At 43.9% G+C, this 18,889-nt stretch overlaps 1 protein-coding gene across 2 annotated transcripts in view; it reads right to left on the bottom strand.

Annotated features, from left to right (window-relative positions):
- Nucleotides 1-8,648: 8,648 nt before the first annotated feature.
- The window catches only part of TMTC1 (transmembrane and tetratricopeptide repeat containing 1), a 337,017-nt gene continuing 326,776 nt past the window's right edge, over nt 8,649-18,889 (bottom strand). For both annotated transcript variants that reach the window (XM_019515485.1, XM_019515486.1), the window contains exons 18-20: nt 17,592-17,714; nt 15,840-15,917; nt 8,649-15,050 (exon numbers count right to left, since the gene is read on the bottom strand). In XM_019515485.1, the coding sequence (XP_019371030.1) occupies nt 14,910-15,050; nt 15,840-15,917; nt 17,592-17,714 (342 nt within the window). In that variant the 3' untranslated portion in view covers nt 8,649-14,909. The remainder of the gene's footprint in view (nt 15,051-15,839; nt 15,918-17,591; nt 17,715-18,889) is intronic.

The raw sequence follows: 18,889 nt of genomic DNA, 5'->3' as shown, positions 1-18,889 counted from the left end.
GACTCACCTATCACTAAACAATGACAAAATATGAGAGAAAGCATGGGAAAATTTTTGAGAGGCAAAGCCCGCAGCATGGCCTTTTCTATGTGGTGGTTACATAGTAGTCTATCTGGCCTTTGGTGACACGTGTTGGCCTTTAAGATACAGTGGGGAAGCCTTTACTGGAAATTACTCAACACAACTGAGCAGACTTACATCAGTGACATGACACAGGTTTTCCCATGGCCCAGACAAAATAATCCTAAAGCCAGCTTCCCAGCCCCATGCAAGGAAACAAAAAGGCTAAGAAGGCCTAAACCAGTGGTTCCCAACCTTTTTTTGCCATGACCTGCTGCTGGGAGCATGTGGCACAGCTTGTCCTTTGTGTGCAGCACCACCAGCATTGCCTGCACAGCCCTCATTTGGGTCACGACCTGAAGTTGGGAACTGCTGGCCTAAACCAACCAAACAGTGACCTATGCACAGCTTTCCTTTTATTGGTTCACCGAAAGAGACAAACCTCCTACAGCTGTCCCTTTTGGTGAACCTCTCAGAACTGATACTCCTCCCCAAAGGTTTCCTGTTTAGTAAACAGGGTCAAAACAACCCACAGCAGGTGGCTGAAGGTCACCCATTGTTGAACTCGACCATCCTCTTGTAGGCTCCATCCCTTTTCCTCCCTTCCCAGGTTTCTTAACCCCTTCATTATCAAGACTCAGAGGGAGCCTTATTGATTAGGTTATCCTTTCTAGCACCTGAACGCATCACAGTAAGAGAAGACTAAGTAGGAACTTCCCCACCTTATAGGGACCGCGTTACAGGAGGTAGTGACTGCTTTCTATGTCTACCCCCTTTTTTTCTCAGCAATGTTACCACTCCCACAATCTCAGCCTTCCCAGGTTTAATTAAATCCATTCTTTTCTTCTGCATTTCATGGCTGTTTGAGAAATAGTTTGAGATCTGCTCCTAAACTCATAGTAATGCCACATCCCTCTTCTGATGTTAGTCCTACTGGAAGGGGTGTGAGAGGCTGAGGCAGTCTGGGCCTGGGTGGTTTCTAATGACATTACTTCCTTTACACAGCATTCTTCCAGATGCATGAAGGACCAGCGATGCCTTTAGCTCCCCCTTCTGGGAGAAAAGGAAACAATCTTTTGGAAAAAGCCATGCTTTTCATGCCATTTGTGTGTTCATAAACTAAAGAACTGTATGGACAGTTTTTAAATTCCAGCAAGGCTAATGATGGTGAGGCTACTGAACAGCTTTTAGCTGAGGATTACTAAAGGTTTGATTGGGCATAATTATGCACATTTTACAAGGGAAACTGAGACAGAGAGAACAGAGACCCTCTCTGTTAGCCAGTGGTGTAGCTCCAGCTGTGAAAGCACTGGGGCTATGGGGTGCTGCAATAATTCCAGCTACAACAGAAAGGTTAAGCGACTTCTCCAAAGTCATATGTGAAGCAAATGTTCCCCAGTGCCCTGTCTCCTGTCCCTTTATGGTACCTCAGGCAAATTCCCATGCTTCACAGTGCTGGTTTCTCAGGTACTGACTGTCAACTCAGATTCGTTATGTGAGTTCACACTGCTCCATTTTCATGTACCTATAAAGCAGCAGTTCTAAGTGTCAGTGGGAGGTATGGGGAAAGCAGGTACTCATGCTTTTGCTCTTTATTTCCAGTAGTGTTCCCTCTGTGGCATCTCCATGGTCCTTGCATACAAATGCCTCTGCAAAGCTCAGCATTAGAGCCTTCTTGTCCCTTCAGCTAACCTCCATTGTATGCCTCCTTGTGGTTTTGGGGTTGTTGTCCAACATCACATTCTTCAGGACTGCCAGGGCTCTGTGTGACATTTTGTTTCTCTAGGCATCCCAACCAAAATGAGCCTTAGGGCTAGGTCTATTTAGGCTAGATGCCTAAAGCAGAGCAAGAGACACTTACCTGGCTGGAGAGAGGAAATCCCTTCACCTGAAGAAATGGGAGCCTTGGGAGACTAAAGCCCAAAAGACATGCAGGGATGCCAAAAACACGGCTGGAGAGGAGGTTTCCTTGTGTGCTTCTCAGGCTCCAGAAGTTGCCAGGGACAGCCAAGCACACAGCAGGGGAGTCATTATAGTTTCATAGTTTGTAGGGTCGGAAGGGACCTGAACAGATCATCAAATCCAACCCCCTGCCATGGCAGGAAAGAGTACTGGGGTCAAACAACCCCAACAAGGTGACTGTCTAGCCTTGTCTTAAAGACCCCCAAGGTAGGAGCCAGCACCACTTCTCTTGGAAGTTGGTTCCAGATCCTAGCTGCCCTGATAGTGAAGTAGCGCCTCCGGATGTCTAATCTGAATTTATCCTCTGCCAGCTTGTGACTGTTACTTCTAGTCACTCCTGGTAGTTCTCGGGGAAACAGGGACTCCCCCAATGCCTGCTGGTCCCACTTGGCCAGTTTGTAGATGGCCACCAGATTCCCTCTCAGCCTTCTCTTGTGGAGGCTGAACAGGTTCAGGTCACATAGCCTCTCCTCATAGGGCCTGCCCTGCTGCCCCCTGATCATGCAAGTGGCCCTCCTCTGGACCCTCTCCATGTTGTCCACATCCCTCTTGAAGTGCGGCACCCAGAACTGGACGCAGTACTCCAACTGTGGCCTGACCAGTGTCACATAGAGGGGGAGCATCACCTCCTTGAACCTGCTCAAGATGCATCTGTGGATGCATGCCAAGGTGCGGTTGGCCTTCCTGACCGTGCCCCCACACTGTTGGCCCATGTTCATTTTGGCATCAATAATGACTCCAGGATCCTTTTCTGCCTCTGCACTAGCCATCCCCATTCCCTCCATGCAGGGGATGGGGTGGGGAGCAGAGCAGTGGGGGATGGGGAGTGTGCCAGAGGACTGAGCAACCCCCTTGTCACACTCCATTGGGCAAACAGACATCTTGGGAAGCACTCCAAAGATCTTTTATTTTTCTGAGTATCATTTTTAAGCACTTTTTCAGCTGTGAACATCTGTAGACTCACTGTTTGCAGTGCTTCAAACGTTACATCTGTCCAGGGCCTTTGTATGTTTCATAATATTATTTATGAAATTCAGCAGAGGTCAATGACTAACAAATAGAGTGATGCAGACAAGATCGTTTAAAGTAAAACAACTGTGATGTGGGATTAGCAAGACTCCTAGGAGTCATGGGGATGGATAAACAAATGTATCCAAAGACTCTGGAAAGGGGAGGAAAAGATTATAGCTGAAATCAGCAAAATGTGTTTTGCTTGGTCAGTTGTATCGGGATGAGGTTCCCAGCGTTCTTGCACATTGTTTGTTCAGGTGTTGCTGAAAGAGACAGCAGGGTGCATGGACTGGAAGTTTTAAAAATCAAGCTGTGTGCTTATAACTAGAAAAGCCAGTAAAGAGCAATGCCTCAAATGCCTGATACTGTTAAAAGGTATGGGAAATCTTGAGTAGCAGATGAGATTACATTTCGGGGCTGTATTTCCCAGCAGTTAGTTTGCAAAAGAAAAGCAACACCCAGCCCAGAAAATGCATTTTCTATTTTGCTATTCTTTTCTTATTCTCCTTTTGTGTACGCTTGATTTTTTTTTGCCTTAAAGAAAACGGGATGGAAGTTTAGCAGTTCCAGACCTTCTAAACTATCTTCTTTCTCCCAAAATAGACCAAATAATACATAAAATATACATAATAGGTTTTCTTAAATACTATTTAAAAACCTGTCTTATATAAGACTCTGCAGAGCTAACTTGAATAAGCATTGTTACTGAACTGAACCCCTTACTTTATGCTTCATGTTTCAAGTGCTCAAACTGTTTTTGCCTTCTAGTTCTGTGTCCTTCTGAAAGGTTAAATGGATTTTGAAAGGTAGCTTATAACTGAATTAATAACACAGAACTCAGGCCCACAAAGAACTATATATGTACTACTGTAACACAGAAAAAGAATGTTATCATCGTCTCAGTCATCCACTTATCAAACCATAGTGTGATACATGCATAGTCTCTCTCACTCTCTCTGTCTCTCACACACGCACACAATATTTCCATAATTTTGTAGTGCACATATTATCTATGTTGAATACTATGCAGACTTGATAGAGCGAGAAGGCTGGTTCAGTTTCTATTCTGGGCCAATTGTACCTTCATAATTCTGTTGTCTCTGTGATTTTACAACATTGTTTTATTCCACTGTCTCCTTGTTTGAAAATCACTGTAGGTCACCTCTGTGTAACTGCCTATGAGGAAGCTTAGACAGAGAGTGAACTGGAGATTGCTTTGATTCACTGCTTGCTTATTGGTTTGCAACAAATCCAGCCCAGACAGAGCTGAGGTCTGGACACCATCCTATCTGTTGTTTAGGAGATACCGATATCTCAGTATTTGTACTCAGGAGATACCAATATCTCAGCCATTTGTCCTCAGGATCAATCATCCCAGCCTCAGTGTCAGCTTTCCAAAGCATGTGAATCAGGGGCAGATCCAGAGGGATAAGGTGGCATGGTTGCATGCCGTTTTTGGATTGGAAGCTTTTGGAAGCTTCTGGGGAACTTTTTTTAAGTCTCCAAAGCATAGAAGAATCCCACTCCTCCTTCTTCAGGCTCAGGCACATCATGTTCCCTACTCTTCCCCCCCACTCTTTCTCTTGCTGCTGCTGCTGTAGTCTGGGGTGGGATAAAACTTCAAAGTTACTCCTGGGATGAGCTCAGCTGGGAACAGTTAAAGGAGAGGCAATGGGCAGGGGCTTCCCATTTCCCACATCTGCTCCCCAGGGGACCAGACAAGGTGGGAAAACTCACCCTACCACCCACTGCACTGCTACAGCTGTTAATGCTCCTTACCCCGCACATCCTCCAGCTGGAGCAGGCAAGCAAGGCCTTGAAGCTTCCAGGCCCCTGGGAGAGCGAGGAAAGGGGCAAGGAGAGGAAGGTGAGGACTCTTACCTGCTTCAGGGTCTTTAAAAAAAGTCCCCAGAGGCTGCTGCAGCACGGGGTGCCCTTATGTGAGGGGGTGGGAGGAGCCTGGGAATGGGGGTGCAGCCACCTCTGCAGTGGGGGTGAGTGCTCCTGTACCCCCATTACCAAATCCTGGATCCGCCTCGATGGGAATGCATGCAGTGTTTTGTTGCCTTACCTCAGAAGAAGTCCATTTGCAAGACTGATAAATTCACACTTTAGAAACACTGCTTGGGGTCAGACAAAACAGCGTGTAGGGTGAGCCAGCCCTCTGCCTTAGACAGTAGCTCAAGACTGAGAGCAGAGCAAATGGAGGAGTGGCCTGGAATTCAGATCCTAGAAACAGGGCAAGGGGCTTAGCATTGTCCCTTTCCAGAAATCTTCAGCTCCCTATTGCAGGTTCTCAGGCACTTTCACTGCAAGCCCTGCAACAAAAGGAGGCTTTAAAGTGCTCATCTGCCTATTTGATGTACCCCTCCCTCGAAATAATTTCTTCAACCAGTGCCCAGACCTGAAGAAGGGCATGAGGTGCCCAAAAGCTTGGTCCTGTAAAAGCTATCACCAAAAAGATCCTTGTCTTTTCCTTACGTTTACCATTTAAAGAGCCAAGGAAATTGTTTCTCCTCTAAATAGGTCAATCTGATTCTCCCAACCCTCACGTGGAATGGTCTCTCTAATTTCAGTGGGGCTACTTGAAAAGTAGGTTATTATTCAGCCTGAGTTAAGGTAGCACAGAAACCATGTGCCAAGTACGAGGAGTCAGTAGGTGGTACTTTTAAATATAAATCTTAGGAGTCCATTCTTAACCTATGAGCAGCAGAGTCTGTGAAGAAATATTTATGTTGATAGTCTTGTGGTGGTTTTTGTTGATTTGTTTTTAGGGGAAACAAGGAGGGTGGCTCACTTCCTTAATGTTCGCCTAGAGCGAATTCTTGGGACAGCTGTCTGGAACCAAGATATTTGTACATGGACAGGGACGCTTAGAGTAGGTTGCTTGCATGTTGTTTGTAACTACTTCAGTTGAAGGACTGTCATGAAATAAAAGGGTATGTCTACCCAACATAACGTAACACTACAGCTAGCTCCAGAATGGGAAGGAGTAGTGGTAGTTGCTTTATAATTAGCTTGTTCAGAGCACCATGCTAAATGCAGCTATTTTGATTCTAGGACATGAGCTAGCAGGTCTGTATGGCCCTGACTTGTGTTGGGTAGACCTACTAGCTCTTTTATTGCTAACTACATGGTGCTACATTATTTCTTGACAACATGCCCCCTAAGCTACACTTATAGCAGATTCTCCATCACTGATTTCTTCTCCACCAGGAACTCAACCTGCAGTGTTCCTAAACCTGCAAATGGAAATTTCACAATTACACATGCGCATTCTGAGAGACATGCCTGGAAGGTTATAGTTATCAAGTTTACCTGGAAGTGTCCCCTTTGATGGGAGGGATTAAAATAGCTATAGATTTTAGACCCTATGCCTCTTAAACTTGGTGGATTTGTGTGAAAGGACAGGAACAATCTTGAAGAGATAGCTGTTGCTCCAGTGTCTCCTACTCCAAGCTCTTTCTCTGGAAGCAGCAGAAACTGCATTAATATCAGATGAACTTATCTATGGCTGCCCTGTGATAGCCATGGAGGAGCTCAGCTACAAAGGATGGTAAATACAGGTCTGAATTGCTTGCATTTCCACAGAGAACTGTGGCTTTTTCAAGCAGTTCCTACTCTGGTTTGGCCCCTGGAGTCTGTGATGCATCAGACCACTGGCAGTCAACAAAGGGAAGACAGTACCATGAAGCAAGTACTCTTTACTCCTGAGCTGAAAGGGTTCCCTTGAGGAGGACATGTCCATGAGACTATTGCTTATAGAACATGACTTTTACACACAGAACTTACCTCTTGAGTAGTTTAGCTAACAAAATACATTAATAAATATTTCACTATCCTTTATCCCGGGATTTTAAAACGTAAATTCTGCCTCCAAGATGGAAGCTGAAAGGGAGCATGTGCATGCAGCCATGGTAGAATGCATTGTGGTTTGTGTGGATTCCTTCAGATTTTTCTCTGGATTGGAAATCAGGTTTCAGTAAAGATGGATTTTACCATTCATAATGCATCAGCATACAGGTCCCAGTCAACAACCACTGGTGTCTCAGGAAACTTATGATAGATGAGTTTCTTTCCTGTTTTTCTTTTCTCCATCTCTTTATACCTCAGAACCTAAAACCACACATTTTTTACTGAGATTTCCTAATACATATGTTCTATCTCTGTAGTAATGTGTATAAATATTTGATGATATTAGGAAAAACTCTCTCATTAGGAGAGTGGTGAAGCACAGAACAGGTTACTTAGACAGGTGGTGAAATCTCCATCCTTGGAGGTTTATAAGGCCTGGCTCGACACAGTCCTGGCTGAAATGATCTATCTGGAGATGGTCCTGCTCTGAGCAGGGGGTTGGACTAGATGATCTCCTGGGCTAGGGACAGACATTCAAAAAGCCTGAGCCTGAGATGATTCAATCTTTGCAGATTAGTTTAACCTGGCTAGGCTGAAACTGGACAGACATTCTCTCTGGACTGAGGAAATTCAGGCACATGCCTGCAGTAGCTCAGGGTAGAAGCCAGGGGATGCTAAAGCAGCCCTCCCTTCCCTTCAACAGTGCTGAGCTGAGGGGGATGTGGCCCCAGCAGAATGCTATGATCAGGGAGGGGTTCCACCCCATCGTGGGCAACTCAACAGGGAATGTTTATCATCCCTAACTCAGTGTTTACCAGCTCATTAAGAAAACAACAAAGGGACATTACCAGTTAACTGTTGCTTCTGCCTTTGTCCCATGTGCCACAGCACAGAGGTAGCCAGCATGTGGTCTGCTAGCTAATGCTGAGAGATGTCTGTGAGGGATGGGGAATGCCTGCTTAGCAGAGAGTGGGGAGGGGAGGTGGGGAGCAGAAGCCAGGCAGATGCCTACAGTCTCTACCAGAGCTGCAGCCAGGGAGCAGAGGGAAGGGGCCAGCCCTGCTGTGAAGCAGAGAGCCCTGCTCAGCCCAGAGTACATGCCAGGATGCTGGGGGAGTCTGATTTAATTTAAACCAGTAAGGGGTCTGGGACAGACATTGCAGGAACCAGTTTGAGCCAAATCAGTTAATCTGATACTATATTCAACTAGATTTATCTCAAACTCGTTTCAGCCATTTTCAAACTGGTTTATATGCACTGAACATCTGTTCTGTTACATGTTTAAACCAGTTTCTGATCACTTAAATCGGTTTATGTGTAATGTCTGTCCCTAGCCCAGTAGTCCCTTCCAACCCTCATTTTCTATGATTCTGTGGACCAGATCCTGACACCCATATTGAATATCCCTTTCCTCTGTGAACAGTCCCTGGAATGATTTGGGGAGGAGTCCAGGGCTACTCAATCAGATTGAAGCAGTCGTTGGCAACCTTAAAGCTGCAGGCCAGTTAGTGTGCATTAGGACCCAGATGCCAGTGCTGCTTTTCCCTACACTCCCTTGGGTAGAGTGCCCGCCTTCCTGCTCCAGCATTAGGAAAGCAACTGCTGCCAAAGCCCGATGTCTGCAGGCTAGAGGTTGCCAACCCCTAGATTAAAAGATTTAGAACCTTCTACTTCCTTAGCCGATCAGGTGATGGTTTTTGGCATCAACTAACCTTCTTTAGTTATGATAGAACAAGACAACACAGATCAGTTCTTTTTTTTTCTTTTTATATAAAATAGACATTACATACATTTTCTTTCAGAAAGACTTTGAGCATAACTCCATTATAGGCAAAATGTATCCATAAACCCCACAGTGAAAGAAGCAAAAAGACTTCAAATTCCTGTACTACTGACATACATCCAGCTGCTTAATGATAATTTAATTTTAAAATATATCTAACTGGTATTATTTTTTCAAAAAAAGAGAGATGCACAACTGATAAAATAAGAGATACAAATGTAAGAACCATATGAACAATAACCAAGGCAAATAACTCCCAAATGATAGAACAAAAATGCAGTATGACACCCACTTCAGGCAAAGTGATCTTGACAGTAATAAATGTGTAGAAGCCATAAACTTTCACAGAGGATGCTGTTTGGGGAAATTTCCCAGAATAAAGAAATTTTCAGCAAGCCAGTACAAACATGGCAAGGAAGTTCTGCACAAAGTTATAGAGATCACCTAAAGCAATGTTGCCACACTGCAACAATATTATGTCAAGCAATTTCTCCTTTTGCTATTCTGTTTAAATGCATACGAAAGCAAAATTGTACATTTTAAAACTATTGCATGAGCCCTCTAAAAACTCCCTGTGGGCTAGATTTTCAAAAGTTGTGCACCATTATTACCTGTAAAAAGCAGAAATCAGGCATGCAAACAATAAAATGCACACACATTTCAAGCAGGTGTAACTATGCATTGTCTTCAGTGGAACTTAAATATTTGCTTTGATGAAGTGAGGATGGGCAATCAACGCACATACAACTAGCCTCAGAGTATTTGCTAGCAAGTAAAACCAGCATGTCAATGCTCTTAATTCCAAAGAAAGCAAAATATACCCAATAGTTGTCTGATTTTGCTAGATACTAAGGTGCTGCCGTTCCTGTTGATTTGGGATGGTGGGTGTTCACATCCTTGGAAAATTAGCCCCCATACATAGGACAGCATGACTGTGTGGCTACAGAGTCCACTGTCTCTTGTATGGGGTCTTTTTCAATTTGGAATTAATGCACCATTTTCTCTGATGTGTAGTTGTGTCAATTTGGACAATTTTCCCTGTACATTTTAATGAAAATCTAGCCCAAAGAGTGGAAGAGCAAGATAAAAATAACAACCTCCTTAAGTCTTTTCTTCTGAGCAATAGAAAAAAGAAAGGGGGAGAAGCAAAGAATGCATATTTTAAACAAGCAAGATGTTTGAAAAAGCCCCACACAAAACAAAAAAAATTCCAAAAGCCCCATCAGTCAAAAGTATTGTTCTGGGTGAAAAAAGACCGAAGAAGAAGAGAGAGAATTGTTTATAGTTTTTCATTTAAGATTGAAATGCATAAATAGTATATAAAAGTCTGGGTTACTTCACTGGGCTGATATGCCACTATACAGGTATAGAGGATTAGACAATGCCACTTCATACATGGAAGAGCGAGCCACCACCTACTATGGTTTTCAGCAAAATATGCATTCATAATGTGCTAAGCATGCTGAGTACTTTCATAGGCAGAAACCAAAGTATTTATAGTTTTGTTCTTTTAGGAGCTGTATAAAACCAGAAAGAGCAGCTGTTTCCTATAATTAATGAGAATAACATCCATTTGCACACAAGTTAACTTAATCTACTTATCTTCACAGAAAAAATTCCTTTTGGGTGAGACAACCTATTGCAAACAACACACCATTGTTCATCCTCACCTCTAGTAAACACTTCATAAGATTCAAGCCTTAATCCAGCCAAGCATTTTAGTATTGAAGCCAAAGAGACTATTTGTGCACTTAAAGCTGTACACATGCTTTGCTAGTTTGGGGCTCTGGAAAGCTTGGGGAATAATTGATCAGTTTATATTACCTGGTTTTTATATTATTATTTGCATTGGTTTGGGCCAGAAAGTGCTGTTTGGAGGTGGGGGGGAAGAGGGATTATTTAAATGAGTTCTCTTCTCCTGTCCCTAAAACCGTTGTAAATTTGCTTCATGAAAGTCTATATTCAGCCTTTCACAGCTGTGCATAGGCTAGGATTTATTTCAGATGGGATTAAACCTCACTCTCTACTGATATGTTGCCAGTGTATACCAGCAGGTTTCTCATGTGTTGGCAGGCAACTGAAGTTTAAGGCTGAAGCAAGCAAGCAGAGACAGCACAACTACAAGCACACACCTGCCCTACTGCTAAATCCCCACCATACATTACAGGGGTGATTCTGTGCTGCCTTTCTGCAAAGATAGTGCTAGAATCCTGTTGCCAGGGGTCGGATGGTATCTTTTCCTGCATCTTGGACAGACATCAGAAAGCTGTTCTGTATTGATGTACTTGCACAGGACAACATAGCCTTAATCAAATGCTATTGTGGTAACGACACCTCCTTTGTCTTCCTTGACTGACCTGATAGAAACTTTCAACCAAAGTTCAAACAAAAAGTCTTTGTCCTCAATAATCCTGTTTAAAAAAATACAACTTTTCTAAAATTTAAAAAATAGCTTCACTGGCCACAATTTAAAACCACATGTGTGGCACGGAGAATATATATTCTTTATTTTCATCTAACTTACTTTTTTCTGAGGAAAAATGTATATGCTATACAGCTTTTACCAACAGATTTCCTTCATGTGCCCCACCCACTCCATTCCCACATATTCTCATGCCTCGAGTGTCTTCAGTTAGGTCTCAAAGTAGTGAGTTACAGGAAAACATGGCTTGAACATTCCTGTTCTGGGAGCTGCTTCCAGCATTGATATTAGCATCTTTATAAACAATACATCAGCAAAGTTAGAGTACATGACAGTGACACCATACAGTGAAATCCTTGTCCATCAGGACCCTGGCCCATCATCCATGAAGGGCTCTACCGTGTAAGCCACTGAGTGCTCTTCAGTCCCTTTAAACTCGGTGAGAATTAGCTGATAACACTGAACACTTCACATGCTTGGGTTGTAGTTATCTAGACAAGGCATGTTTACTACTTGTCTTGCATCCCACAGATTTCACTGAACCTCTGCACACGCATAAAGATCATGCCATGCAAGACTGAGGCACTATGCTCTAAAATTAGCACACAGAGGCTCAGTTTCAAAATGATGTATGCTTAGCTTAGATGGGAGTAGAGTGGATTAATATTCACTGTATTCTTCTTTGAGAAGTTTCTCTTCTAAAGGGAAGCTTTGCTGACAGCCAAGTGTGCAAGTTCTGTGGGGGAAAAGGGTGAGAGCTTTATCTGAACGATGCTGTATATACCCCCTTCACGCATTTTTGGAAAACGTAGGCAAACATCTTTTACTTATGATTTAAAGTGCTATAGGCTTCTTTGAATATACATATGCTGTCTGGGCCTTGAAAACTTTGTTATAATCCCACTGCTGTACAACTAAGGAATTGACAATTTACAGAGATCATTTTAGATCTGGTTTTGACTACATAGCTTTCCACAGGATTTGACAGCCTGACCTCCAGGGATGCCAATTTTGACTTTGTAGCTAAAAGTTCATTTTCTCCCTGTTAGCTCCAATTCAGGACATTGAGTTACTCCCTCCCTGTCCTATGGGAAAGCCTGAAACCCTACACCTACCCCAGACAAATAATTTCAAAGTAATGATTTCACTAGGGACCTACCAAGTTGCATGACAGCATGTATAGCCATCATCAGGTAGGTACAAGGGATTGTCCAAAACTGACTGACAGGATAATTGCAACTGCTCTGACTCTGGGGGCACGTCTACACGTGATGCTACATTGCTGTAGCAATGCACTATGGTGACATAGCTCATTAGCAGGAACAAACCGTGATGCTGATGCCCCATCGCTGTAACACGTTGCTATGACGATGTAGATGCTAAAAATAACAGTGCGCTGCCAGGTTGGCTGTTACTGTACCACCACTTGGTACTTCCTAAAGCAAGTACGAAACGATGGTGCAGTAACAACCGTGCCATGGGGTGCACATGCAGATATGCCCTAGAAGTCCAAAAAGACAATAAGTCCTTTAGCAGAAAAGGAGGTAGTTTGGATTTAGGATAGAAGGGAAATGTTATAGCTCTGCCACCTGAAAATGCCAGTGGCAAATCATGGCTGCAGTTTACTTGGCCTTATATGAAGTGAGGCTGGTGAGGGGGGAGAAGCAGAGTAATATAAGGCTCCTCAGGATCTGTCTGTATGTCTCTGGGGAGGACAGTGTGCCTCAAGAAACCTGCCCTGACCAAGAGGCACATTTTAAAGAGCCTGGATGCGACTCTGAGCACACTTTAAACCAGCTATACTGTCTCATTCTGGACTTTAGCCCATGCTGGGTGGGAGTGAGCAGGCAGGGCCTGCTTCTCAAGAGTGCTCCTGGGATCACTACAGGGACAGTGTAAATGTGTCCTCAGAGCTTAGCCCTTCTGACTCCATGGTCTTACCGAGCCCCTGGAGATTCACCTGGCCAGGTGCAGAAGGTAACGTCTTAAACTACAGCATCAGCTACCTGGTGAACAGAATCATCCATGGTTATACCTCAGCCCAGCCACCAGATCCAGGTGGGCAGACTCTTGTGCTTGTATAAAGCCCCTCTAATTCAGAGATTGCTGATTGGAGTCATTGACTTCACCGAAAGAACCAGCAATTAGAAATCAAAACCCTGAAATAAAACAGATAAAGTCACTGCTAAACTATGGTATGATCGTGCTTACCTATTATGCTTTAGAGCCCACAATACTGATACATTACTGCCAGTTTCTAAAATCAGTCATACTATGGGCCATTGCCACAAAACTTTCCCTGACATACACTGCAATCCCCACCTAACTATCAATTCCAAACCCTGGGCTTCTCTTCAGCAGAGACCTGGCAATACAGTGTGCTGTGCAATGGTTTCCTGATGGGAGGTAATATGAGAGAAATAGACTTTTGATATGATCTGCTGTCCTGAGTGAAAGGACAGGGCCTCAATCACTGTCCGATCTACCTTCCTTAACTACTGCAGTTATTGATAACCAATCAAATTCCCATCTCAGCTGAACTAGTGCAACCCGAGTGAAGCCAACAGTGTTGGCATTGTTGTTATGTGGAAAATTTGGTCCACCATAGATTACATCCAATTGCTCTAGAACTACCAGTAGGGGGAATTATTCAAGCACAACCTTGTGGTGCCATGTTGAAAGTCACAACCACATGCTGCGTGGCCAGTTGTAAGGGATGACATCCAACTTTACAAACAGAGAAAATATATTAAGCATTTTTATTTATAAGTTAAATAAATAGTACTTGGAATTTTTTTTAAAATCTGAAGTAAACTTGCCTTCCCACTCACATTTAAAAATATATAGATTTAGAGTGATCAGATATAACTCACCTCCAAGATCCAGAAGGGGGGAAACTTGGCAAAAAATCAACATGATAAACATATTCCCATGCTATTAAAAAAAAATCCAATCACTTAAATCTTTCCTAATATCTCTGTGCTTTACCTGATAAAATGTTTTGACCGGGATTTTTTTCCCTCCAAGGCAGGTGGTGTGGGAAAGCCATTTTAAAACTTTATATTATTTTCTTTGAATGGTTTCAATTTTTTCATAGAAAACTATTCTGACTGGGGTGAAAAAGCCTTCAGATATTTGACAGTATTGTAATATAATGAATCTTGTTACAAAAAGATTATTTTATGAGAAAAATATTCAGCTGAGGTTTTTCCTCAAAGGACTTGCTGTACAAGCCATAGGATCAGCATTCCTAGACAGAATTATGTCCAGACATAGTTCTCCCTTTTCTTGGGGTCATTTTAAAGCCACTACTGGAGCCTTAAAAATGAACACTATTTTCTCCGAGTTGGATTCCTAAATTACCTCTGAGGGCCTCTGGTGATTACTGTTACCATCTTCCTGACTTAGAAAAACTTGTGGGACATGCACTGGAGCCCATCAGTAGTACTCTAAGTGGACTAGATACATCAGTGTTGAGTATCAAGAGGCAACACTCTATTCCTGCCACAGTGGATGAGAGTTTTGCCCCTATACAGTCTGCCTAGTTTGGAAAGCAATCAGCAAGTTTCCCAACTAGACCACAAATCATAGTGAAAGGAGTACAACCCAAACATGAATCTTGATTGAAGCAGGGTTTTCACTCCATTCTTCAGCACACCCTGCAGAAACTTTGGTGATGAACAGACGTGCACCTGAAATTCATCCTCCTTCATTCTGAGTCACATTTGAGCTCTTTCAGTGTCACATATGCCAGCGGGCTTCCACCATGCTCCTATCTTCAGGGGATATGAAGTTCCTCCTACCATTATCACAGTTCTACGTGTGGTCCTTTCCCCGGACTTCCTGTAACCGTTTCTCTAAGCGATCCAGTTTGGCCAGATTCTCCTTCAGCAACTTGCTGTTTGGAACCAACTCTAAAGCTTTCTTATAATAGCCACGTGCAGTGACATAATTCCCCTATAAAAGAGTGTGGGGGGAAAATGTCATTCATATTCTCTGACACTGAAACACCATTTCTTGAGAATGGCAACTTCTATAGTGACTAGTGGAAGTCATTTATAAATTTTGACTTTTCCTGTAATAACAATATAACACTCATTATTAAACCTGGTAACTTATTTTTAAAGAACCTACTTTGTGTCTAAATTAGATCAACTAGAAAATGACAAGCAGCAGAAATAAATAATGTTGACACATTCAATATGAAGAGATAATATCACTCTTCTTCTGCAATAGCTTTAGGCTATCAAACAATCTGCTTAGACTCTCTAAAGCCAATTCAGAATGATTAAGCTGAAAATATGGTGACTTCTTATTTCTGAATACTTCAGCAACTGGTATCAGTATTATGCATTTGATCCCAGTATCAAAGGGGTTAGGTAAGGTGAAATGTAAAGTGGCAACTCAGGCACATATGTCTAAGGCAGACATTAATTCAAGCAAGATGATGTTGGAGGTAGGAAAGCTGCAAAATAGCCTGTTTTTGTAAGGGATGCTGCCCTTCCCATAGTACAGCCATAATTAGCCCAAAGTGTATGTGTATTTTAAATTATTTGATAAGAGTTCCCAGTCAATGAGACTTAGCTCTCCACCTGGGGCTGTAACAGATGTTATACTCTGGATCAAGCACAAAGGTGGATATCTAATACACATTCAGCATGCACCTTTTGGTTGCTTGAAAGCCATTTTGGTTTGAAACATAAACATGGTCGATTTTTTCAACAGAAGGGCAGCTGATTTTCCTACCTTGATATGCTCAATGCCTCCCATGTTCATCCAGGCCTGGGCTTGATCTGGATTCAGCTCTACAGCCAGTTTATAGCTCTAAATAAATAAAATTGTCTTTAGGCTAAAAATGTTGGGCCTCCAATTAAAAAACACACTGGAGTGGAAAGAGTGACCGTCTTTACCCTATCTCTTAAGGAGATATTTTCTTTCCAGTGTTATGTTCTTCCTTTAGTTTTTCTTATGCACAAAATACATGTTGAGTTTCAGATTCTTAAGTAGAGACAAATGAAAGGCACCATTTCTCTAAAGGGCCTATCTCAGAAAATATGCTGTGTCTGCAGTGCCCCGTGGAGAATAAAAGGCAACATCTATGACAGCACATTATTTTCTGCTGATCCTGATCTGCAGGGATGCTCTGCACTTTATTGTTCCCTTTGCCACCTGGTATGTGCCACTCACATCATAAAAGTGTCTCCACAACTCCACATACCCATGAATGTGCAGGGAGAAAACACAGACAGGTTTTTAACTTGTTACTGACTGCAGCCTCTCTTACAGCATGGAATCTGTGTGAAGATATAACAAGGGCCTTAGGTAGCCTTATCCCTCCCACCCCACTTTATTTTAATTCTACAAATGTGAGGAAAACTCATCAAAAACTTGGACTGCCAATCAATTCCCCCTGTTGGATTCTAAGGCTTTTATATGGACATCCAGAATGACCACTGTTAATTAACAACAGAAATTTTGGAAGGAATTTTGAAACATTTCATGTTTCACAGCTTAAGCCAATCTCTATTAGAAAACAGGGTGATACCCAATGTAGTGTAGTGAGGAGAACAGACTGCCTGCCATCTACTTATGGAGGGGCACTTGCACCTTCTTTGGAGCCAGCTATGTTGGCCTATCTACACCGCAACATCACTGTGTCCTGGAAGAGCTGCTCCTGAGCAAACCCTACCTGCTCATTCCTGCTGACATGCTCCAAACCCAGAACAGTACCCAGGAGGCCTTTCCAAGACATCCTTCTGCAGACCCTCAGTCTCTGCAAAAGCAGCTTCTGAGGATGATCCCAGAACAGCCTCCTGGCACATGTCTGGGCTTTGAGTGTAAAGGGAAAGCATAGATAGGGCATGTTTTGGAGCGTCTCTGACAGGATATGGTGTCATTACAGAATAGGCATAATCTGTCAGATAACGGATCCAGTGCCAGACAGACTGTGGGTCTGATCAGTCTGGCTGTGCTCCTCACGACCCCCTTATCTATGTTATTTCAACTTTAGTAGAAAAGCTCCATCTTGGCTCCATGTTTTTTGGCATATTTACAAAACAGAAGAGTGTGAGAATGGAATCCAGGTCCACAAAGGGAACTCGGTTGTAATTTTAACTGTGGAATTGATACCACCCATCCATAACTCCATCTGTATTGGATAATAGCCATAAAACTAAGCAAGCATCATGTATACTACCTGAAGAGTATTATTTACAGATAGTTCATTTCTTTAAGCTATAAGACTGTCCACATGATTTAGTACAGAGGTTCCCAAACTTTCTTATTGCATACCCCCTTCCAGATTTACCAGCTGCCCACATACCCCTACCAACATACATTTTATATTTTAACCTTGTAAATGGCAATTACTATTATAATGAAAATTAAATCCACCATTACACAATTTCTCCCACACAACCCCTTCCCGAGAGATGTCTTGCATACCCCCAGGGATACATGTACTACAGTTTGGGAAATCCCGATTTAGAGCCATAATACCTCAAAAGCTTTTTCCAGAAGGTTCTGTTCTCTTAGCTGATTTCCTTTAGTAAAAAAGAGCTCTGATATGACTTTTGGATCCTTTGGTTTCAGCTGAAGAGCTTTATCAATAGCTTCTAATGCCTGCAGAAAAAGAAAAAGGATACTAAAACAGGCAGGGGATGCTATGTGCGTGTACATGGCCCCAGGCAGCCTGGAGACTAGCTCCCACAGGTAAGTGGGGGGTGTGGGTATTGAGGCCCCCATAGGGAGGGAGGGATGGAGGGAGCTGGGCAGGGCTGGGGCTGCTGCCCAGTTGGGCGGTGTGTGGTGTTTGGGGCCCAGGGCTGCAATGTACAGCCACAGGGACTTGGTGGGGAGTGGGACAGGGCTGCAGGAGGCTCATCCAGCAGTGGGGGGGTAGGGTCGGCTCCCCAGTGGTGCATGCAGTCCCAGGTGAGCACGGGGGACTCATGCCCCCGAGATCTGTGTGCAGGGTTGGGGTGGGGTTCCTGCTATGGGCTCAGGCTCCCTGCCTTGCTGCCCTCTCCCAAGGCCTCCGCAGCCCAGTGGGTATGACCCAGGCAGCACAGGGCTTGCAGTGGCAAGCAGCTTCCCTGTGTGGCCCTGCTGGACCCTGCAGTGCGAGGTTGCACCTGCTGCGCTGAGGAGGCTTCAAGGGAGGAGGCCTGTCCCTGCCCCGTGCACAGATCTGTGGGGCACAGGTCCCCCCCCATCCCCTGAAAGCGTGCAGTGTCAGAGAGCTGGCCCCACCCCACCCAAGCTTACAGCAGACAGGCAGCAGGTGGGGAGCTGAGCTCTGCTCCTCTGCAGCAGCCACCACCTCCCACTGGGGGTAGGTGGCTGTGGATCCAGGTCCCTAGTCCCATAGCCCTGGCAACTAGGGACCCCCTCTAGGAGGGCTGGGAGGGGCAAGGAGCTATGGGTGGGGGGGCGAAGGGCATGAGCAGGGCCAGAGGGTTGGGAGGGGGAGTGAGGGGCATGAGCAGGGCTGGGGAGCTGTGGAAGAGGAGTAAGTGGCACCAGCAGGGCTGAGGAGTGAGAGGCTTGGACCTGTGTTCTATGAGCTAAGGGGGCTGGGAGAGCTCTGATTTTCCATGATAAAAAACTGAAAATCAAATGCCAAAATTTATAGGTATTTAGAATTTATTTTATTATAGCAATTAAAGCACTGGTAGGCTTTCAAATTGTAAATATATCAGGAAAACATTTTGTTCAACTGATACCTACATAGATAGTGGCCTTTCATTTTAATGACAGATTTTGGGGGGGGGGGGGGGGGGGGGGGGGGTTGGGTT

The sequence above is a fragment of the Gavialis gangeticus genome, unplaced genomic scaffold, assembly GCF_001723915.1.
Source record: "Gavialis gangeticus isolate Ggan-Ray unplaced genomic scaffold, GavGan_comp1, whole genome shotgun sequence".
In the NCBI taxonomy this organism is placed as follows: domain Eukaryota; kingdom Metazoa; phylum Chordata; order Crocodylia; family Gavialidae; genus Gavialis; species Gavialis gangeticus.
This window is presented reverse-complemented; position numbering and strand designations above follow the sequence as displayed.